This window comes from Felis catus, chromosome E1 (genome assembly GCF_018350175.1).
Source record: "Felis catus isolate Fca126 chromosome E1, F.catus_Fca126_mat1.0, whole genome shotgun sequence".
Taxonomy (NCBI): Eukaryota; Metazoa; Chordata; class Mammalia; order Carnivora; family Felidae; genus Felis; species Felis catus.
In genome coordinates this window covers 3,842,954-3,866,861 of record NC_058381.1, presented here as the reverse complement: position 1 = coordinate 3,866,861, position 23,908 = coordinate 3,842,954, and the positions used below count along the sequence as shown (strand labels likewise).

General features: G+C 46.8%; 1 protein-coding gene across 3 annotated transcripts in view; it reads left to right on the top strand.

The window, feature by feature from the left end:
• Positions 1-23,908, top strand: part of STX8 (syntaxin 8) — a 253,572-nt gene that overhangs the window by 197,973 nt on the left and 31,691 nt on the right. Inside the window, exon 8 of one of the 3 annotated variants that reach the window (XM_019817163.3) lies at positions 22,396-22,683. The exons of the other annotated variants lie outside the window; for them this stretch is intronic. Coding sequence (XP_019672722.2) covers positions 22,396-22,583 — 188 coding nt within the window. The 3' untranslated portion in view covers positions 22,584-22,683. Of the gene's footprint in view, positions 1-22,395; positions 22,684-23,908 lie in introns of those variants that run through there. 3 annotated transcript variants of the gene reach the window in all.

Here is a 23,908-nt window from a genome sequence, read left to right as displayed (position 1 = left end):
TATGCCACTGTGGTATTTTCTATCTTAATATAATTTTTAAATTTTCCAGATGTTGATAATTCCCTTTTTGCTTTTGTTCAGTTTTCCATGCACTTGTAGTTTTCTCCAGTACATTAACATCTCTTTAGAATGCCTACCAATACTAATTTGCACATGGGAAAATCCGTCAGTTAATCCCTTTAGGTTTTTATGTATTTATTTTGGTTGGCTTGTTGTTTACTTCTTGTTTGTTGGTTTGTGGTTTCTCCTGGAGGTTTTACCTTCTAGACCCTTTGTGGTCCAATCTAAATTAGGTTGGTTTGGGTTTGGCGGGAAGCTTTTTGCACTGTTTGTCATCCTGGTGTTTCTCTTTGTTGTTATCCTATACTTATCTGGTTTCTCTGTTCACATATCTTACTTTTTCTGAAAAACGTTCACCCTTATTTTGCTGAACAATATCCTCAACTTTCTGCAAAAGGGGGTAAGAGCAGTATGCATAATACGTGCATTCTCATGAATTCTCATGTGTGGAAATGCTTTGTTCCATCCTCGTGCTCAGTTGGTAGTTTGACAGAGTGTAGAATTCTAAAGTGCAAATTCTGTTCCTTCACAACTTGCTTCAGTGTCTAGTAATACCCAGTATTGCTGCTGAGAAGTCCGTGCCAATATGATGTTAGTTCCTTTGTGTGTGACCTGTTCTTACTTATCTTGTCATTGTCACATTGTTTGTTTTTCACACTGGAACATTTTAGGGTCTTTTTATTGTTGCTGTTTTTGAAATGTCAAAACAAAATGTCTTTTAATTTTTAAAACTCTTATTCTTGATTGTTCCTTTTTTTTTTTTAAATGTTTATTCATTGTTGAGAGACAGAGCATGAGTGGGGAGGGGTAGAAAAAGGGAAACACAGAATCTGAAGCAGGCTCCAGGCTCTGAGCTGTCAGCACAGAGCCTGACGCGGGGCTCGAACTCACAAACTGTGAGACCATGACCTGAGCTGAAGTCGGATGCTTAACCGACTGAGCCACCCAGGCGCCCCATTGATTGTTCGTTTTTTATTGGATTTGTCCTTATTTTTATGGGGGCAATATTTTTTCCAAATCCCTTTGAGAATACTAACTTGATTTTTGTTGTAATGCTGTGGGTTTGTTTTTAGGTTCTCTTCTCTGTTATCGGAATTATTTCTGTATCCTCTAGGGTCAGTTCTTCTATTTGTTTTCTATGTCATGCTGTGGGCTTTACTTCAGTGCTTGATAAATCTTGGGGATGAGTGCAGATTTTTGAATCTGGAAGTAGAAAGGCTGATAAGAAGCTCTTTGTAAATGGATGGATCAGGTTGATTGATGGGCCTCACACCCCCCCCCCACCCCATATGCCAAAAAGCAGAGGACCCTACACTAGGATAGAGCACCCACACTAGCAGCTCTAATGTTCCAGAGATGGTTTGCCAGATTTCTTTAGAGAAGATACCCCAGCTTTTTATGTAGGTGCAAACACTTGGCTGCCTGGTGGTTTCATCCCTTGGTAAGTGGAGGACGGTCCATGCAAAGATCTTCAGTGAGTCCTGTTTTTTGTTCCATTTCTCACTCTCTTGCTTACTGTGCATCTGGACCCTCTCAAGAGTTGTGTTTGGCAGGTTAGTGCCCTGTTCAGTTATGGCTCTTGCTTGTGTGTTTTCCATGCCACAGTGTCCTCCTCACTTTCGGTGATCAGCCCTACCCCATTTGTCTTCTGTCTCCAAGAAATTGGCAGGGATCTCTCTTAACAGACAGTGCCTCTCCAGTTCTCCTCGTTGTGGAGCTATACCTCTTTCTCATCCTCTTTGTCTCCTCTTAAACCATATTTTTTTCCCAACGTGAAGCTAACCTGATATCTGTTACTGCTGTCCAAATATACAGAATTTTCCTAGATATCCTTAGTGAGATATAATTCAGGACCCGCCCACATGTCCCCAATAGCCTCTGGGGCTTAGACAAGTCAACAAGTGTTCTTCCAGTGTGTCCCACCATAGGCATTACTGGGACTATAAAGGTGTAACAGACATATTCCTAATCCCATAATCCAGTGGGAAGCCCATGGTCTAGGTAGAACAAGGCCCAGGATTATGGGCATTTTTAGAGACTTAGCATTTTTTTTAAGTTTATTTAATTTGAGAGAGAGATAATGTGCACAAGGGAGGGGCAGAGAGAGGGAGAGAGAGAGAATCCCAGGCAGGCTCTGCACTGTCAGCACAGAGCCCAATGTGGGGCTTGAATTCATGATATCGCAAGATCACGACCTGAGCCGAAACTGAGAGTCAGACACTTAACCAACTGAGCCACCCAGGCACCCCATAGACTTACCATTTTGGTTAGAATGATCCTCAGAACAGATTGATGAGGTATCTGGCAGTCTTTCTCCTCACCGAATTTGGACACCATCCCATGATACAGTGAAGAGTTTGTGATGGATATAATTTATTCATTCGTCACCCACCATCACATTTTAGACCACAAGGGATTGTACCAGGAGCTGAAAAGGACCCAGAAGTCTGTCTGATTAGTCACGCTGCCTCCAGAAGGAGAGATGACAGCTGTCTAAGTAACTCCCAAATACAAGGCAAAATGAGATCAACGGCGTAAGAGGAGTGTAGGTAAAATGTTATGGGAATTTTGAGTAAAGGGAGAGATTACGTCCGGCCAGTGTCTGCATGGTGTAAGGGAAATTAAAACAGGCTCATTGCAAAATGGCTCACTGAAAGAGGATTTGGATAAATGGAGATGAAGGTGAGAAATTAACTCAAGGTGAGTCCAGGGTACAAAGAGAAATTCATCTTGACTGGAGCCAGAATTTCGAAGATGCGCATAACGTGTATTCATGAAGTAATCCCTTTTCCTGGAACATTGCTTGTAGCACTGGCTTATTAAAGCGTAGATTTTCTCCGATAGCACCTTGTTCAATCGAGGGTCTTTGTCCTTCCCTCACTTTGATGTCTCAGAACCACAAAAATACAACTCCTATTGCCCTCCCTCCCAGCACTCTGTCCTCCTATCAGCCCCTCCAGGGAGGCCCATGCCATGTGGTGCCATAGGCTCCTTTCCATCCCCCTCGCTGCCATTGCCAGCCCCTCCCACCTCTCCTCCCTGAATTACACGGGCAGGAAAGTTGGAAGGCACACTCCTCCGGCTCCTTGCCACGAGAGCTCCACATGTGGTTGCTTTCCACCTTAGAAGATGTGGAGACAGGAGAGACCAGTGCGAGGTGTTAGCGATGCCCAGGGAGATCGGATCTCCTGATGGGCATGGGGGTGGAGCATATTGGGCTCTTGGACAAGCTCAGAGAAGAATCTGGCATCTAGTTCCTCTTGTCCTACAAGATGTGGGCAGGCAGCTGCAGCAGTGGTGTGGAAGGGTCTGGCTCTTTTGGTCCTGGTCATGTGTCCCCCAGATCTGGTTTTCTGGTTGTCCTAAAGGTTCCACAAGCGCCAGTGCCCCCCCCCCTTTTTTTTCTTTTTTTCCTAAACTAGCTAGAGTGGATGCAGTCACAACAGCCCAAACCCCTGCTGGTATAATTTGGTTGGACTTCCCAGTCACCCACCTGTGTTCCTTGAGGTTTTTGACTCTCGATTCACAGTTACCTCTTTCTCCATTTTTCTGCCATCATGCTAAGGGGAAGAAGATTCTACATGGTGGTCTCTGCAACACTGCAGTCTCATCATCTCTCCCTCCCCGTGATTGTGGCCTGGAGGGAGTGTGTCTGGAGCTGTATCATTTCTAAAAGTTCCTCTCTCTGGCCCAGCCTCCTAGCGTTGCACAGTCTCCATATACACCCATGCTCTAACCTCAGAGTACCCCTCAGGGTCCTTCTCTGCTGTCCTAACAGACAGTTCAGCTTTCTTCCTCCGTGAGCCATAGCTGGACGTGTTCCACCAGACTCACCTAAATTTTGGGCCCAGCTGTGCATTTACTGCCTCTTATTGTAACCCCTAAAACACTCCATGCTGGTGTAGGTACCCCCCATATTTTGTTATTAAGAATATAACATTAGCTAATGCTTATAAATGCCTACCACATTCCAGGCACTGTTCTGAACATATTTCAGTGTGCTCACATTGAATCTTCACAACGATTTGATGAGGTAGAGACATTTAATGTCTATATTTTACAGTGAAGAAACTAAAGAACAGAAAGCTTAAGTGATTTGCCCAAGGTGATACAGCTAGTAAGTGGCTGAGCTGGGATTCAAGCTGTCCACGTTCTCAATAGCTGTACTCTTTGCATTCCCTAAACCTATTTTAAGGGATGCCAAGATACCTTTGCGTCTTTCGTTTGTTATTTTTTTTTAATGTTTTTATGTATTTATTCTGAGAGACAGAGAGAGAGAGCCTGAGTAGGGGAGGGGCAGAGAGAGAGGGAGAGAGAGAATCCCAAGCGGGCTCCGTGCTGTCATTGCAGAGCCCGACACGGGGCTCAGTCTCGCAAACTGTGAGATCATGACCTGAGCTGAAGTCAAGAGTCAGACGCTTGACCGCCTGAGCCACCCAGGTGCTCCTCCTTGTGTCCGTACGTGGATATCAAAGACATGTTTTCCTTTTTCACAGGAAGCTTTCTTCTTTTTCCCTCCCATATGACTTCTTTTCTGTGCCTTCTGGTTTGAATCTCAATTCTGTCTTGGAAGATAGCGTCCCGCTATTGCAGATAAATGTTTCAGGCAGTTGTTGACGAGCTATGGTGATGGATCTTCCGTATTACCCTGCGGACGCCTTCTCTTCCAAAATACCAGTTCTGTTCCATGCAGAAATGTGCACTCTGATAAATGAAGTGTGGCCATTTGGGGCATCAGCTAGCATTTGTTTCTCTGCCGTCCTCCAGGATAAATCCTGTGTAGTATTTACACTTTGGGTTTCAAAACCAGACCGTAGATCTGAATCCCAGCTCAAGCACGGAGACTTTTGGTCAAGTTACGGAACCTCTGTAGGCTTCAGGCATTTCGTCCGGAAAACTGGGAGTGGGGGTAGCCTATTATAAATTGAATGTGAACAGATCCATCCCCTCCCCACAGGGTTAATTCCAGCACATCATAGCACGCTCGCCTCCCCCAAACAAGCACGTACCTGTTGCCCGTGTGCAAAAACGGCTTCAAGAAACGTGATAAATTAGAGAGTTTACTGAAGGTTTCGTATGGAGGCAGAAGGACAGGTTATATTGTGCCCCGCAAAGCAAACCTTCCTTTTCGAGAGTCCCTGCTCGGTCATCCACTTGTCTCCCCAGCAGCCCCCTTCGGCCTCATTGGCCCTCACCCTCCTGGCCCATCCTGGCTCAGGCCACACTTGGTCTGTTGCTCTGCTTTGTTGGACAGGTGGGAAGAAGCCTCAGCTCCTGGGAGCCGGTGAATATTCATCTATAAGAAAAGAAGCAGGGGCTCTCAGTCCCCTCTCTTAAATTATTTTCCTCTGAGCTCGACAGAGTTGACAATTCCTCGAGCACAGCCGGGGTGACGCGGGGGCAGTGATCGCGCTGCTCTGTTCCCGATGCCTGCGTGGCCGCCTCGCCGCTCAGGGGGAAGGGTCATGCTCATCATACCCTCTGCTCACAGTTCCGCTGCTGTGGCACACACAGCGTGGACACTCACAGCCTCCACCGCCAAGTTCTCTTATTCTGAGTTGGGTTATCAGAGCTCCCGTTGGTTGAGTAGGGCTGTTGGGTTTTCCCTCTTGCCAGAAACGGTTCACCTTCTGTCTCCAGCGCGTGGTGAAATTTAAGTTATTTTCCTACGTTCCTGGATGTTCTTTTTTCCCCGCAACATCATTTCAGGCTGTCCATGAACTTCGCTAGTAATAGCCCATTTAATTACGGTGTGCTATAAGGAAGTACTTCTTCCGGAGAAGATACAGCGTGACAGTGGCCTTGACCGTGCCTATTAATCGAATACGAAACAGTTTCTACTGATGTGGACTTCGTGAAGTTAAGGCAGAGAGGTCGGAAAGACCGTATTTTCCTAGACAAACCACTTTATTGGCTTTCATGTCCGTGCTTCTGTTTTAGAAATTCAAAAAAACATAATTACGAGTCCGATAACTCCCCCCGCCCCGCCTTTCCTTTCACAGAGCTCACTGTTTGAAAAGTTAAATGAAAATTCAGCGGGATGGGAGTCCTTCTTGCTTCCCAAAGAAGGTTCTTCATTGCAGATTATCCAGGAGCCAGTAATGAGTGTGTACTGTCAGGGGCCAGGGACTTCGGGGGGATGAATTTCCCAGGGTTTAATCGTTTCGCAAGGCCTCCGAGTGTGACTTTCTCCCCAATAATCTACTTATCTCAGTAATTTACCCCTCCTACTGCATTGCCAGGAAAATGAGTCCCCCAGGTTGTTTGCATGACAAGTGGCTGGGAATTGTGTGAGCCTTTGGAGCAGCAGCCCTGAGTTAATTGTGGCGGCCTGGGCTGATGGTTTCCCATGGTGGCTGGCAGGTTACGGGGAAGAAGAGGCTTGAAAACACCCTTCATCACGAGTACCACGCATCTGAAAAGCTGAAATCTTAAAAAGTGTTGGCTTCACGGAAGATATTTTCCCTTGCGGTATAAAGGGGTGAGGGGGAAAAAAAAAAAAAAAGTCCTTCCAGGGATGGGACGGGCCATTCTGCAAATAGCTCTGGACCTTGGCTACTTGAAGGAGTTGGGGAAGGTTTCTGTTTTTGCCACTGGTTCACACTCATTTGCCCCCACCCCTTCTTTTTCCTTCTTCTTTTTTTTAAGTGTTTTTATTTATTTTTGAGAGGGAGAGACAGAGACAGAGTGTGGGCGGGAAAGGAGCGTAGAGAGAGGGAGACACAGAATCGGAAGCAGGCTCCAGGCTCCAAGCTGTCAGCACAGAGCCCCGACGCGGGGCTCGAACTCACAGACCGCGAGATCACACGACCTGAGCAGGAGTCGGACGCTTAACCCGCCCGAGCCACCCAGGCGCCCCCAAAACCTCTTTTTCTTGTGAAGTCAAGTCTGCATGGAAGAATAAACTGTTCCCTGCAAACCAACAGCTAGAAATATTACTTTAGGAAAAGTACAATCTGCTTCCTCAAATTTTCCAATTGTACTGTTTTCAGGCTCACGTCACATCGATCCTGGAGTTTGTCAGCGCAGTAACACGTCAGCCAACAAGCGCAAAATGGGTTTTCTGTTGAGGAGAAAGATCATTGGAATACAGTCCACTTTGGAGGGAGGGCACTAGAACGTTCTGCACTCTGCCAGTGGAAGACAGAGAGGGTCGCGTGAGATCTTACCTAGACACGAGAGCACAGAAACAGGCTCGGAGCAGGTCACAAGTGGGTCAGAACCAAGATACTCTCTTTCCCGCATGACATGGCCAGCGGTGGGGGTAGGGGGGCAGGGAGCAAGTCCCTGTTGGAAAGAAGGCTGTGCAAGGAGGAAGAAGCAGAAATACCAGCTTCCCTCCCTCCCTGCTTGGCCGAGGCCCTCCCGTCCTTCTGATCCATCAAAACCACCAACTGCCCCTCAAAGGTCACTTTCTCCGGGAAGCCCTTTCTGGTTCCCATCCCAGGGAGTCTTGGGCTCTCTTGCAGCTGTGTGTCATAGCGTTTTCTTTCTTTTTCATGTTTATTTACTTTGAGAGAGACAGAGCGCAAGCAGGGGAGAGACAGAGAGGGAGAGAGAGAGAATCCCAAGCAGGCTCCACACTGTCAGCGCAGAGCCCGACACGGGGCTCAATCCCATGAACCATGAGATCACGACCCAAGCTGAAATCAAGAGTCAGATGCTCACCCGATTGAGCCACCCAGGCACCACCACGCAGTTCATAACATTTTCATGGTTATAATTCTGCATTTTCTGTATGGTCAGATGATTTATCTCCCTCCCCACGAAAATTGGATGTCCTATGATTTCGTAAGCATCTTGTCTGCTCTTGACACACCACCGCGGGAATCTCAGCAACTCAGTTCTCAAAAAGTACGTGTCGAATGGGTGGATAGATGACAGCACGATCGTTGAAGGTATTTCTGGCGGGGGACGTCGGGATGAGGGCCTGGGTTGACGGATGGCTACACAGAAAGAATCTAAAGGCTTGTGATAGAAGAAACTAATCGTGAGCCTGGAAAGTGTAAAGATACATGGGAGCAGAATGTGTGTGTGTGTGTGTGTGTGTGTGTGTGTGTGTGTGTGTGTGTGTAATAGCCCATGAATTCACCGGCCTTAGGATATAAAACTAAGAAAAGAAACAGATGCCTGAATAGATGGGCCAGGTTTCCAGCATACAATAGGTGGCGTCCTGAGTTGGGTGGTGTCCAGGGGAGGGGAAGACCCACCAGGCACTAGGGACCAGCAACCGGAGGAAACTATTACCCCCACCCGCCCACCGCCCCACCCCAAAGGAGCAAGGGAGGAAAGCAGTGCTCCTGAAACTTAATAGGAGCTCAAACTATAGCAGGGGCAGCAGACGGGAAGTGTGGAAGTGTGGAAGTGTGGCTGTAAGGGTAGTGCCGAAGCAAAGAGGAAGCCCGAGGAGAAACCCACCAGCCTCCCTGTCTCCAGACCTCTAAGCTGAAGCGAGTGCCTCCACCGGGAGGCTGGAAACCAAACCCAAGAGGAAGCCAGAAGGCAGGGGAGCCGCAGTGAGGCAGATGAGCCCCCCTGCCCTGCAAACCAGCGGCCAGAAAGGACCCAGAGAGGCAGACGGAAAATATTCTGCCCCAGTGAGGGAATTCAGATTCATGGGGTTTTTGTTTATTTTGTTGCTAGCGGTAAAAAATCTTTATAAATACATGGGGCGCCCAGGTGGCTCAGTCAGTTAAGCGTCCGGCTTCAGCTCAGGTCACGATCTCGCAATTTGTGGGTTCGAGCCCCGCGTCAGGCTCTGTGCTGACCGCTCAGAGCCTGGAGCCTGTTTCAGATTCTGTGTCTCCCTCTCTCTCTACCCCTCCCCATTCACACTCTGTATTTCTCTCTCTCAAAAATAAATAAACATTAAAAAATATTTTTAAAAAATCTTTGTAAGTACATAAATTATATATTGTAGTGACGTTGACTAGTTAGGACCCAGACAGAGCAGTCATTTTAATGGTCATTTTTTTTTTTTAAATACCTGCAATGTTACTTTTTAATTTTTCTCTTTACTTTTTATTTTGAATATGTATTTTAACTGCCAATACAACCCACCCTGTGTACCCTGAGAAATTCTACCCCTCTCCTCTTCTCTCCTTCTCTCCCTTCCCCATACAGGTAACTACTTTTTTCTCCTAGATGCAGGTGTGTGCGTGCGTGCGTGCGTGCGTGTGTGTGTGTGTGTGTCTATCACATCCCTGTATATATATGCCATATCCCCATTCCCCCATATGGAAGATGGTGTATCACATATATACGTACTTTTCTACACCTCGTCCTTTATTATATACATGTATAGGTATGTCTGTAGGAGAAATTCCCAGAGGTGGATATTTTGATAAGTTTTTCTGGATCGCCCTCTGTAGGGACAGCACGGGTTGGTACCTCCGGCAGTAAGAGCATTTCGCCACAGCCTTGCCGAAAGAGTTTGCCGCTAAGGTTTTAGAGTTTTGCCTGTCTGATAGTTAAAACATATAATTTCATTGTATTAGGTTAAACCACATGAAATCATAATTGATGTGGGCTAGAAATGGTACTTTCCTATGGTTCAACCTAACACCTTTGTTTTGTATTTTTCTTGTGAGTGAAACAAAATACCTTTTGAAAGATCTTTGCTACCATTTCTGTTTCTTTCTGGTCTGAACATTCTGTTGATGTTGGTGCATTTTTCTATGGCTGGTCTTTTTCTTAACAATTTTGAGGAGTCCTTTATACATTCAGGAGAAGAATCTCTTGCAATAGTGAGTTCCAAATATTTTTTGCCCTAATTTATTTGTCTAACTTTGCTTATGATGACTTTTTGCCACTAAAAGTCTCTAATTTTTATGTGATTGTTATGATCAGTCTCTTCTTTTATGACATGCAGATTTTTAAGTTGTGGTAAGTTTGTCCCCACTCCAAAGACATCAAGGAATTCTTCTGTGGATTTGTTTCCTACAACTTTAATGGTTTTGTTTGTTGCTTTAAAATTTTTGATCCATTTGGAGTTTACCCTGGTGTATGCAGTGTAGACGTGACTTTTTCTCTTTGCAGATGGCTGCTTGTTTGTTCGAACACCATTTGTAACATAAATCCCCCCTTAGCCCTACTGATTATGGCTGATCACGTACTAATTGGCAAGATTAATTTTTAAGTCCCGACAATTTATTTGAACTTTTTGGCTGGAAATATATATAACTTACGTGACGTTCCTTAAAATATCTTTTTACATGTTGTAAAATTATTAGAGATTTGAAAGAGTTACTACACATTCACCAAACAAAATATAGATGAACAAAACTTGGACAACGAAATGACTCTAATTCTTCTCTTTACCGGTGTTAATATTTTCTGTGTGTATAAGAGACACATGTGCACACGTCAGGACAATATAGTGGCTTATACAGCAGAGAACTGTATTCCTGGGGGCACCTGCGTGGCTCTGTCGGTCAAATGTCCGTCTCTTGATCTCGGCTCAGGTCATGATCTCACGGTTCATGGGATTGACCCCCGTGTCAGGCTCTGTGCTGACAGCACAGAGCCTGCTTGGGATTCTCTCTGTCCTTCTCTCTCTGCCCCTCCCCTGCTAACACTCTTTCTCAAAATAAATAAATAAACAAACTTTTTTTAAAAATCTTAAAAACAAACAAACAAACTGTATTTCTGTCTCATAAAACAGCCCTTAAGTGAGCATTTGAGGTGGGAAAAGGGAGGTCTCTTCTCCCTGGGGGTCATTCTTTTTTTTTCTCTTTAAGTTTTAAGGTTTAATTCACATACAGTAAAATACAACTTTTTTATTTGAGCTCTGTGAGTTTTGACAACATATATTGTGTAACCACCATCACCATCAAAATATTGAATATTCCCACCACCCCAAATAGTTCCCTCCTGCTCCTGTCAGTCCTGCCCCCCCCCACCCCCAAACACACACCTAGTCCCTGACAATCACTGATCTGAATTCTGTTCCTAATGGTTTTGCCTCTTCCTGGGAACATTCTCGGCCCTCTCTTTCTCCCTCTCTGTCTTGTCTCTGCCCTGTGCTGTACGGATCCTCGTCACCACGGTCAAAGCCAGGGCACGGGCACATCCGGCTATACCTCAGGAAGAAGAGTGTGAACACCCGCTGCTGATGTTTTCGGAGCCAGAGATGGGACACACCCCTCGGGCTCGCTTTCCTTAGTGAGGATTCAGCTACGTGCCCACCTAGCTGGAAAGTGGGCTCTGTTAGTGTTGAGGAAAGAGAAGGTGAATTCTGGCGGATTCGTCTACCGTCGCCCCCTCCCTCTACCTACCCCTGCAGCCTGGCCACCCACATATCTGAGGCCGACTTATGTCTACCCAGAGAACACGCTCTCTCCCCATGGGAGCAGGCCCAAGCCCCGTCTAGTTTCTACATCTGACTCAAAGGCCAGGGTTTCTGACAGACGGAAAGTCTTCCCCAGTAGATTCTGAGGTGGCTCCCCGTGGACTCGTGACCTCAAAGCTGAAACACAAGCTATTTGTATCTCCTCTGTCCATCTCTTCCCCAGGATTATGGTTTCTTTAAGAATGTCAGGAACCACGGCCAAGTTCCGTTTCTGCACATAGTTCTGGCTGATTCTCTGACTTCCAGCTAGACTCTTACTGTCTTCCCCATTTCAAAAACAGCTACTTTAGGGAGGGGGTCCCCGAAAAGGTGGCTTTAAGAGGGATGGCAGTAACCCTGAGGCTGAACCTCTTTCTTTGGCCTCCTGGGAGGCTGCTAAGGAAGGCTCTGAACAGCCACAGTCTTACCTCCTGCTCTTCAGGGTGTGGCAGTGCTTGGTTTTTCCACCCAATTTTCTAGACCTTTTCTTTCCACCTCTGCTCCTGAACTGGCCAATTCTTACATGAGCTCATCTCCTTCTTGTAATGACTTGCTACAAGTTAGCAAATTATGTCTAAGCACTTATCTCCTTACTGCGTGTGTATTATCCCTAAATATATCTCGTTATATTATTACAGTTATTTTAATAGAAAACTGTTAAGTCACCTCCTACCACCTAATGTTCGGGATTAAGCCGGGTGGGTGTGAGTAAAGTCCTTAGAAAAGCAGACCTGTAAAATCAAGCATGTAAAGAAATGTCATGAGCAGCCCACAAAGGCAGCATTGTGACACCACCGATAAGGCAGAGGGACAGAGGGTCCTGCCTGGGGACTGTGAGTGTGCTGGAGGCTTGAGGAGATATACAGAGGGTCCAGCATTTGCCAAGTCTTCTTGACGAGAGATACTATTCTAATAGCTCAGATGAGATACGCCAACACGGAGGATGTAAGTGTAATAATCGTCAGGTGGAAAGAAATCATTGAAAGCTTTTAGAGGGGTGACCGTTCATTGCGTGTGGAAACATACATATAGTAGACTTACTCGTAAATATCAAAGCTGTCTATCTGAAAAGGCTAAATAGATAAATGTGTGCCCAGCCCAGTGGCAAAAACAAGGAAAAAAAAAAAAAAAACGAAGCACATACCTTTCCCAAAACGCTCTGGTGATGGGCAGCTTTACAGGCAAATTCTTTTAAACTTCCCAGGAAAAACAACTCCTGTGTTATATAGACTGTTTCAGGATACCGAGAAGAAGGAAAATTTCCCGTTTCACCGTATGAAGTTGGAATAACTCTGATATCAAAACCCAATAAAGATGACATATATACCGAATCTCAGAACGAAAAAGGCTTTTAGTAAGATTCAGTATCTCTTCTTAGTTTAAAATAAAAAAGCACACAGGGGCGCCTGGGTGGCTCAGTGGGTTAAGCATCCGACTCTTGGTTTCCTCTCAGGTCGTGATCTCATGGTTCGTGAGTTGGGATTCTCTCTCTCTCCCTCTCTCTCTCTGCCCTTCCCCTGCTGATGCTGTCTCTCAAAATAAAATAAACTTAAAGAATTTTTTAAAATGAACTACCATATGACCAGCATATTCTGGGTATTTATCAGAATAAAACAAAAACACTAATTCAAAAAGATATCTGCACCCCATGTTCATTGCAGCATTATTTATAATAGCCAACATATGGAAACAATCTAAGTATCTTGACAGATGAATGAACAAAGACGTATATATGGTATGTGTGTTGCACTCACACACACACACACACACGCGTGCGCACGCACACACACAAATGGTATAGTATTCAGCCATAAAAAAGATGGAAATCATGACATTTGTGACAACATGGATGGACCTGGAGGGCATTAGGCTAAGTGAAATAAGTCACGGAAGACAGATACCATATGATCTTTCGTGTGTGTGGAATCTTAAACAAACAAAAAAAAAGAAACTCACAGATACAGAGAACAGATTGGTAGTTGCAAGAGGCAAGGGTTGGGAGAAATGGGCGAACTGTTTTTGTTTTTGCTTGTTTTCTTTTCTCGGTTTAAATTAGTTGCGACTAAAAATTTTAAAACTAAGAAATACTCTTGAAAGTCATGAAAGGAGAATAATTCACTTGAGATAGGTTTCTTGTTCATGACCAGAAGGCACAGTATTATTAAGGTATCGGATCCTCTTACATTGATTTGAAGGTCCGGTGCAATCCCCATAAAAATCTCAGCAAGCTCTTTTGTAAATATCGACAGACTTGATTTAAACATTGAGTAGCCTAGACCAGGACTGATGAAGAACAAGTCCGTAAACTCACACTCCTAATTTCAGGATTTACTGTAAAGCTGTGATAACTAGGAGAGAGCATGACGTGCTACGATATACGATAAGTAGACACACAGACAAACGGAACGGGACAGAGAGTCCGTGAACAGACCTACACAGATACAGACAGCCTGAGCTGGGTCAAAGGAATAAAGGCACACCAGCGCAGAAAAGACACTTTATTTCGTGTTTCGTCTCGGTCGTTGTCACCAAACGAGAGCACAAGTGGACATCGACAAAGACGTGAGTGAACAAAGACATAAGCTTTGCACCTTCGACGTAAATTCACTCAAAAGTATTCGCTGCCTTAAACAGAAAATGCAAAACTATGCTTAAAAAAATAGGGGGGAATTTAGGAGAAAATCTACACGGGTTAGAGTTTGGTGATTAGTTTTCATGTACAACCCAAAACGCACGATCCGTGAAGAGAATGGACTTTATTAAATTTGCAGTGTCCACTCTGTGAAAGACAGCAATCTAAGAATGGAAAGACAAGCCCCTGGCTAGGAGACTATATCTTCAAAACACATATCTGAAGAACGATTTGTGCGAAAAGGGGCTGGTAGAACACCACAAGAAGACACCAGACTTCCCAAATTAAAATACACAGGTCAAGACTGGTAGAGACCAAGTAATATATATAAATGGGGGAAAAAGCATATGTAAATTGCCCAACCCTGGGGAGTTATTGGAGAATAATATACGTTGAGCATTGGGGGAGACAAAAAACTAAAAATGAAAAAAAAAACCCAGCAGCTCTTCAAACTAGGAAATAAAGGATATTTCATTCTGCCCAGTAACAACTATCACAGACTAAATGCTACCATTTTGCTTGATGGTAAAAACTTAGAAGATCAGATCAGGGACAAAATAAGGATGTCCCCTCTCACTGCTGACACCCATCATTAACTTGAAAGACTTGGCTTCTGGGGCGCCTGGGTGGCTCAGTCAGTTAAGTGTCCAACTTCCACTCAGGTCATGATCTCACAGTCCACGAGTTCGAGCCCCACGTCGGGCTCTGTGCTGACAGCTCAGAGCAAAGGAGGAATCAAAATTACCAGGTTCGTAAACATTCACAGTGAACTACCTGGAAAATTTAAGAGAATCAACTAAAAACCACAAAGAAAGCCCAGTCTTTTGCCAGTTACGAGACGAAGATACAAAGATTGGCGTCTCACAAAGCACCTGTAACCAGTTAGAAAATGTCACACAGGGGTGCCTGGGTGGCGCAGTCGGTTAAGCGTCCGACTTCAGCCAGGTCACGATCTCGCGGTCCGTGAGTTCGAGCCCCGCATCAGGCTCTGGGCTGATGGCTTAGAGCCTGGAGCCTGTTTCCGATTCTGTGTCTCCCTCTCTCTCTGCCCCTCCCCCGTTCATGCTCTGTCTCTTTCTGTCCCAAAAATAAATAAACGTTGAAAAAAAAATTTTTTTAAAAAAAGAAAATCTCACACAGAGGGGCGCCTCGGTGGCTCAGTTGGTCGAGGATCTGACTTTGGCTCAGGTTATGATCTTGCAGTTCGTGAGCTCGAGCCCCACGTCGGGCTCTCTGCTGTCGGCGTGGAGGCTGCTTGGAATTCTCTGTCTCCTTCTCTCTGTCCCTGCCTCGCTTGCTCTCTCTCTCTCTCTCTCTCTCTCTCTCTCTCAAAAATAGACAAAGGAAGAAAATGTCACACAGAGAAGGGGCACAGTAACAACAGCGACAAAAACTCAACAAGAAGTTGACTTCTATAGAAAACTATAGAACACTACTCAGGTTCAAGACCCAGCTGTAGCTGAAGAAAAGCCAAAGGAGGAGTGCTCAGCATGGTTCCCTGGGGGAACTGCGGGGATCTGAGGCCTCAGGGAGCAGAAGGTGATTCTTGAAGCTCCCAGGACAGTTTGTGTTAGGACTGCAGGGCCCAGTTGTTGGGAGTGTGCACAACTCCAGACCCACAGGCTTGCCAGTCGGGGCCACAGCCCTCACACATTTATACGTCTAGGGCAACCGTTTTATGACATGCGAGGAAGAAGTACTTGCTTCTAATGCACACAAAGACACCCTTGGGGTCAGTGGTAGGGCTGTGTTCCATCCCTCCATTACCACCTCTAGGCTGGCTTCACACTTTCCTGCCACAGACTGGCTTTCTTCTCGTGGTGGAGAACATGGCCACACTGGCAGCCCCACGTTCAAGTCCTTCTTCCTCTCTGGAAGCACGCCTTCCTTACAGCAATCAGGACAGTCATGGGAAAGGGTTCTCTGGGTCCCGGCTGGGACCTTGTGTGTCTGTCTCTGAAACATGAGTGTCTGTGTTTGGCTAAACGTGTGGTCAAGGGCACAGGCAGGCTGTTTTTGTTTTTTAAATAAATGTTCGTTTATTCTGAGAGAGGGGGAGCATGAGCAGGGGAGGAGCGGAGAGAAGGAGAGAATCCCAAGCAGGCTCCACACTGTTGGCGCAGAGCCTGACGTGGGGCCTGATCCCAGGAGCCATGAGATCATGAGCCAAGATCAAGAGTCAGACACTGACTTAACCGACTGAGCCACCCAGGCACCCTTATTTTATCAGGAGGGCATGCGAGGTGGTTGGGGTGACAGTCAGTAGGAAAAATTATAGCTACGGAGAGAGGATTTGAATAAATGTAGGGATATGCCATTTTCCTAGATGGACTGGCTTCAAGTGTAGAGATGTAGATTTCCCCCAAATCAGTTGATAAATTTCACACAGTCTGAATCAGAAATCCAAAGGGTGTTCGGGGGCTTCTTGGCATCACAATGCTGAAGTTCATCTGCAGTAGCAGACGTGGGTAGTGAGAGTAGCTAGAAAAATTCTGCCCAGTGTCAGGGAGCCAGCTTAAATTTGTGTCTTTTTCATTTCGCTATTATTTTATCATCTGTCCTAGGCTTAAAAAAAATGACCCAATGTTGACAACTAATTTTTAAAGCCTTTCTCCCTCAACAATTTTTCATATAAGCGAGGGAACTGGGAGTTAGGTATTCGGAGATCCAACATCCGATACTCTAAGGTCGCTCCAATTATCTTGGATGCCAGCTCTACACCAGGTGCTGTGGGGTTTCATGAGACATGGAAGGTGTACCTCCTTCCCACCTATTACTTAGGGTTCTAGGCTTTTCCAACCAAAATGGATATTAGACATTGTGAGTTTGTTGTCACTGCCTATGACTCAGGGAATGAGTTTGCCCAAATGAAAAGAGCCGGAAGAAGGTACAAAATCTGTACCTTCTGTACAGATCTGTAGATCTGATCCGAAACTACAAGAGTCCAGAAGAATTTAGGGGTTGGCTGGGGACAAGCTGTAGCTACACCACATCACTGCAGGGCAGGGAGTGGATGACACAGGTTTTCAATGTTAACATCTCTCTGAGGTGCCTGCGGGGCTCCGTTGGTTAAGCGTCTGACTTCAGCTCAGGTCATGATCTCATGGTTAAATGAGTTCGAGTGCCACATCGGACTCTGCTGACAGCTCAGAGCCTGGAGCCTGCTTCAGATCCTCTGTCCCCCCCCCCCCCCCCCCCCGCTCACACTCTCTCAAAAATGAACAAACATTTAAAACAAAAACGTAAGCATCTCCGTGCAGTCATAGTAAGAGCCTGAAGTTGTGCAGAATTTTCAAAGACTCCGGAGATGGCTTAAGAGAGGGCGTGTGCTGACCACCTCACCTGAATTGTCAGTTAAAGAAAAAAAAAATGGTTGCATCAGAAGTAACTGCAGGTCAGGAAAACTGACATTTGTGATTTGGGTTTGGGTTTGTAAATGGCTCTCTTCTCGGGAAAGTGAACTCATGCCTGAAAAGGAAAGCGATTGTGTCATGTGTGGTGATGCTTTTGCCAATAGGTGTTCTGTCCAATTCCTTTGCATTTGGAAACGATGGGGGAATTTTTGACCCTGGAAATTTGTAAAAAAATAAAAATAAAAATAAAAAAATAGGTGAGATAAATGTTTATCTTCTTTTTGAAAACAGGAAACTTTTAAGTTTATTGATTTATTTTGAGAGACAGTGGGGGAGGGGCAGAGAGAGAGAATCCCAAGCAGGCTCCACATTGTCAGACCCCTACACGGAGCTCGATCCCATGAACCGTGAGATCATGACCTGAGCCCAAGTCAAGAGTTGGACGCTTAACCGATGGAGCCACCCGGGTGCCCCTGAATGTTCATCTTCTGTGATTTACGTTCATACCATGCTTCGGCTCCGAGATCTCAGCTAGAGAACCACCTACCTGCAGTCTCTTCATCTGCAAGTGTTAGGAAAGCTGGTTGACTGAGGCAAACCCAGACTCAAAGTAAAGGGGTTTACATACATTCACAGTGAGAAAGAACTTGCAAGCATGGCCTCTAACCAGAGGAGTGGCCCAGCTCCCCCGACTGGAGGCCAGAAGTACTGTGATCACATTAACCAGTGTAAGAACGATGCCCTAGACTCATTCATTGCTTTGTTCAGTCCATAAAGTTACTAGATGCTTGCTACCAGCCCGAACTAGGCATATAAAGTTGAATGAAACCGTCTCTTCCTTCAAGGGGCTCGGAGTCTAGTAGGGGGAGTAGGGGCCGATAGACTTATGTTTTTAGGTGAGAGTATTATGGGTCAAAGTATTATGGGTTTGGAGACAAAGTCTCTTCGTGTACCGCGGGAGTGTCCAGCAGGAAGTGGCGAGGGTCGATGAGAAAGGTCTCGCGGAAGAGGTAACTCAGCGTGTCAAGAGAAGAGTGAGGGCTGGCCAAGGGCTGGGCGGTAGCAAGGCTGCAGCTCGCTGTGCGAGTCTGCTGGGGCTGATGTAAAAAGATACCATGGACTAGGGGCGCCTGGGTGGCTCAGTCAGTTAAGCATCTGACTCTTGGTTTCAGGTCAGGTCACGATCTCAATAGTTCCTGAGTTCGAGCCCCATGTCGGGCTCTACGCTGACAGCACGGAGCCTGGTTGGGATTCTGTCTCTCTCCCTCTCTCTCTGCCCCTCCTCTGCTTGTGCGCATGCTCTCTCTCTCAAAATGAGTAAGAAAACTTTAAAAAGAAAACAAAATACCATGGACTAGGTGACTAGTACGGCAGAAATGTATGGCTTTACTGTCCTGGAGGCTGGGAAGTCCAGGATCAAGGTGCTGGTGGGGTTCATTTCTGGTGAGGCCTCTCCTTGCTTTATCTTCCCTTGGCCTTCCCTCTTCCCTCTGCTTGGAGGAGAGTGGAGGAGGGAGTGGAGGAGGGAGAGGGAGACAGAGCCCTCCAGTGTCTCCTCTCCTTATAAGGACACCAGCCCTACCAGATTAGGACCCTGCACTTATGACCTTATTTAACCTTTGTTACCCCCTTAATCAGTCCATATTATGAGTTAGAGCTTCAATTTATGAATTTTGGGGGGTGATGTAATTCAGTCCACAATGCACACCGACACCTAGCATTCCCCACCTCCCCAGTTCCTCCTGATGCCCCCTCACTGAGGCACCCCACATTCCCTCTTTTTAGGCTTTTTCCAAGAGTTCCTTCCCTGTGCACCCGGCCTGCCCCCAGAAGTCTTAGCCTAGTGATTCAGTGTTTCCAGCCTGTTCCTTGATGTCCATTCCAAAGAGCACAAGGCTGACAAAGCTCTGACTTCCAAAACACCCGGCTTCAGATGTTCCGTCATCCACAGCTGCCCATGATGGGGAAAGAGCTGTTCCTTCCCCGCTCCAGAAGTTTCCTCTTCTCGGGAGTCTTCCTCTTCTGTTTCTGGCTCTCCCGAACCATCAGGGCGCAGCATAGAGCTTTGCACGTCGTGAAAAAAAAAAATGTGACTTGTCTTCTCCCATTTCCCGTGTAGCAAGTGACTGCAGAACTCAGAACAGGTAGTATGTGTCAAAGGTTCTTTGCAAAGTGAAGTGGGCAGTGTTCATTCCAAAAATCATTATAATATTTAACAGTCATGGTTTCCGGACAGATGATCAGACCCTCTCCCCTCTCCTGTGTCACGGCAGTGGGAGACCCAAAGGGCCTTCACCAGGTCTTTGAGAATTCTCTGGAGTCGCCTCACTGCTTATGCCCACCCTTCTCGTGGGCACGAGTTATGATGTGTTCATTTTCAAGACTCGTCTCTAAATTCTAGCCCTTCTGTGAAGCCTGCCTGGCCTAACTGGGGAGGAATAAACGACTTCCCTTGGTGGGGTGGGGGTGGGGGGCTTGTAATGTAGGGGGTCTAGCAGACGGCTGGGGATTTGAACCCCCTCCATTCCTCACCAGCTGTGTGACCTTGAATGCCCCTTTGCCCTCCTTCCTTACCTGGAAACTGAGGGTTTGGGTCCTCTGGCCCCCAAAACAGTGCTGTTGGCCACTGAGCCTTGCTAACTTGACTGCAAGGCCAACAAAGAACTCCCAGTGAGAAGGATGGCACAACGCAAGAAACGAGGGTGAGAAATCCCTCCGACGTCAGACATATAATGGTTAAATCAGTCGAGGCACAGATAGGCCCTTAGATCCGTGCTTGGCACGCAGTAAGTGATCCATAGTTGTTCTTTGCTGTCATCCGTCAGTAGACGTGGACGTACATGGCTACCGAGGTGTGTGGTCATGTAGCGATTCGACTCGGTTCCGTAATGTCGGTGGACCGAATGTAAATTTGCCCAACCAACCAATACCCATAACGAACGCTAGGAAGCCTTCGTGTGATGCTTCCTCTTTATTGTGTCTGCTGCACGGTTATCTTTCCGAAGCCTGTGTTGTGTTACGAAAAGAGACAAGTTTAATAAACAGATTCTATTTTTATTCCGAGCCATGGCTTGGGAAAGCATTCTGTCTCCGAACCGGGAACCAGGAGCCCCCCTGGCCTGGCGTGCCTGTTACTCTAGATGCCAGCACACGGTGGTGACATACCTTAGCTGGCGGGGGGCGGGTCTCGAGAGCCAGCTAGCTACGGAAGCCCCAGCGCCCAGCACCACGCTCCAGACCGTGTCCCGGGCTTTGAGGATGCCTCTGTGCTCACCCTCCCGAGATCCATGTGTAGTGACCGCTTGCTGTCTCCCTTTGACCACGTGCAGCAGCGGCTTGTGCCCGAGTCCCGGCAGCTTCCGACACCCGGGAACACAGAGGCGTAGGGGAAAAACAATCCTGCTTCTCCTTAGTTCAACTAAGGCAAGGCTGGGGAATGTCAAACAGAACTTTTCCTTGGAAACAACAGCAAATACACACAGCGGCATAAGTAAGTGGATAAGCTCGCAGAGTTTTTGGCCCGCCAACCAGGACTTAAGTATGAGGACTTGCCCGGCCGGCAAGCCTTCCACACTGGCCAAAGCCTACTTTCTTCTCCCACCTTAGAATCTAAGAATCTCGTAGAGAAAACTTGAGTGAGGACAGCCCAGCTTCTATCCCAGGACAGATCTTGTTTATAATTTGTAACCTCTGTATTCCAAAGAACATATGGGGCTGTTTACAATAAAGCGTGTGTGTACGTGTATGTGTGTGTGTGTGTGTGTTTAAAATCAAAACTGCTGAAGAATTAGGAAATGTTTACATGGGGCCAAGAGCATAAATAGAGTAGATCAAACCACCAAGTAATGCCATGCTTGAACATCAAATTTAGCACCAAGAGGGGCACCCGGATGGCTCAGTCGAAGGTTAAATGTCCAGCTCTTGATCTCAGCTCAGGTTGTGATCTCACGGTTCATGGGCTCGAGCCCCGAGTGGGGCTCTGGACTGATGGCACGGAGCCTGTTTGGGATTCTCTGTCTCTCTTTCTCTCTCTCTCCTCTCTCTCTGCCCCTCAAAAATAAAGAAACTTAACGGGGCCCCCCGGGGGGCTCAGTCGGTTGAACATCCAACTTCAGTTCAGGTCATGATCTCACGGTTCGTGAGTTGGAGCCCCGTGTCGGGCTCTGTGCTGACAGCTCAGAGCCTGGAGCCTGCTTCGGATTCTGTGTCTCCCTCTCTGCCCCTCCCCTGCTCACACTCTGTCTCTGTCTCTCAAAAATAAATAAATGTAAAAAAAAAATTTTTTTTTAATAAAAAAAAAAGAAAGAAACTTAAAAAAAAAATTTAGCACCAAGAACAGAATCCTGGAAAACCAACGTGAAAAGAGAACTGCAAAGTGTCACACGGTGATAATACCTAACAGAAAAGAGACATACTTTTTTGAGAAAGGCAAGCATTTTCCCAGTACTGAATATTTATCACAGTACTGGAAGCGTATAATTCAACAGTGATTTCATAGAACACCCAGAAACTCTGCATTTGGCTGATTAGCAGTGTTTGTGTAGATACTACTTTTGGACCCGATGGACTCCTCCTTTCTTCCCAGAATTTGCTCACCACAGCTGTTCAGCATCCCCTGCTTACAGCTGACCTTTGGTCAAGTGGGAAAGGCCAAGGAGCCGGGCGCCTGGGTGGCTCAGTCGGTTGAGTGTCCAACTTCGGCTCCGGTCATGATGTCACAGCTCAGGAGTTCAAGCCCCACGTCGGGCTCTGTGGTGACAGCTCGGAGCCTGGAGCCTGCTTCGGATTCTGTGTCTCCTCTCTCTGCCCCTCCCCACGCCCCCGCCTCTCTCTCTCAAAAATCAGCAAACATTAAAAAAAATTTTTTTTAAAGGCCAAGGAACATTCTCCCCAGCGGAGGACCCTAGACAGGGATGAACCCCCCGCCCCCCATGCGGGGGGTGGTCAGCACAGCCTCGTGAGAAGGTGTGTGCTAGACAGGTGACCAGTGTGGGTCTCTATTTCCCCCCTTTTCCAAACAGGAGCTTTTGAGTGGCATGGTCAGAATTGTCATCTACGAGTATATACGGGACGTATGGAAGGTGAGCAAATCATTAGTCAGGATATGGACAACTCTACGTGGACTGGATTGAAAAGAACACACATCAGCCAGAGAGACCCGGGACTCGTACAACAGAGGCTTCTTTCCACGTACAGTGGCACAATGTGATCCGAGATTTTTCTCCCTCTGGGAAGGAACTGAACGCAGTCTTGGCTGTGCCTGAAAGTCACATTATGATAAAACATATCGATCGCTTATTGACATTTTTTATGTGTGTGCAGTGTGCTTGCTGGGCAACCAAGCGGAAGCTGTCATGGGCCTGTGTTTCTCTTCTGTCTCTTGCACCCAGTACCTGCTTATTCCACATGGTCCACATAGAGGTGGCGTTCGCTCCCCTCCTGCTGCGTTCCTGCCCTTGACCCCCGTGGCGAGCAGCAGGAGTAGGCATTGAGCACAGAATCCGGCCTGGTGAGGAGTCAAAATAATGTCTAGGCATAGTTTGCAAAGACAGAGAGAAGTACAGAGTCCGTTCCAAACCAGGAAACAGAAAGCAGCAGTGACCTCCCTTCCCCCTGGCGCCCAGCCCCCCAGAGAAGACTGCTTTCAGCGCCTCCTTCCTGTTTCTTCTGGAATGTCCTTTCTCCTCCTCCTCTCCCTCCTCCTCCTCCTCTCCCTCCTCCTCCTCCTCCTCTCCCTCCTCCTCCTCCTCCTCCTCCTCCTCCTCCTCCTCCTCCTCCTCCTCTCTCTCCTTCTCCTCCTCTCTCTCCTCCTCCTCCTCCTCCTTCTTTTAATGTTTATTTATTTTTGACAGAGAGAGACAGAGTGCGAGCAGGGGAGGGGCAGAGAGAGAGGGAGACACAGAATCCAAAGCAGGCTCCAGGCTCCGAGGCATCAGCACAGAGCCCGATGCGGGGCTCGAACTCACAAACCACGAGATCATGACCTGAGCTGAAGTCGGACGCTCAACCAACAAAGCCACCCAGGCGCCCCAGGAATGTCCTTTCTTCTAAATAACATGCTTGTACCAATAGGATCGGATTGCAATTTGAGATGTCATCCGCTAGCTTCTACTGTTTTAGCTCTTTCACTGCCTGCTCCCCGCACCCCCTCACGCACTCACACTCCTCCGTTTGTGCCACCAACAGAGGGTAATCACGGTTGTTAGGTAAATTGTGATTCAGTATTTTCATTTTTCCTTCAAAAAAAAAAGATTTCTTTTTAAATTTTAGAGAGTGAGCGCGAGTGGGGCAGAAGGAGAGAGAGAGAGAGAGAGAGAGAGAGAGAGAGAGAGAGAGAGAGAATTTCAAGCGGGCTCCACCCTCGGCATGGAGCCCGACGCTGGGCTCGATCCCACAAACCATGAGATCATGACCTGAGCCCAAATCAAGAGTTGTTCGCTCAACCAAATGAGCCACCCAAGCGCCCCCCAGCATTTTCGTTTTGACAGTATTGGTGTTTGTCAACATTTTGTTTGTCTTGGACTTATGCCGTCT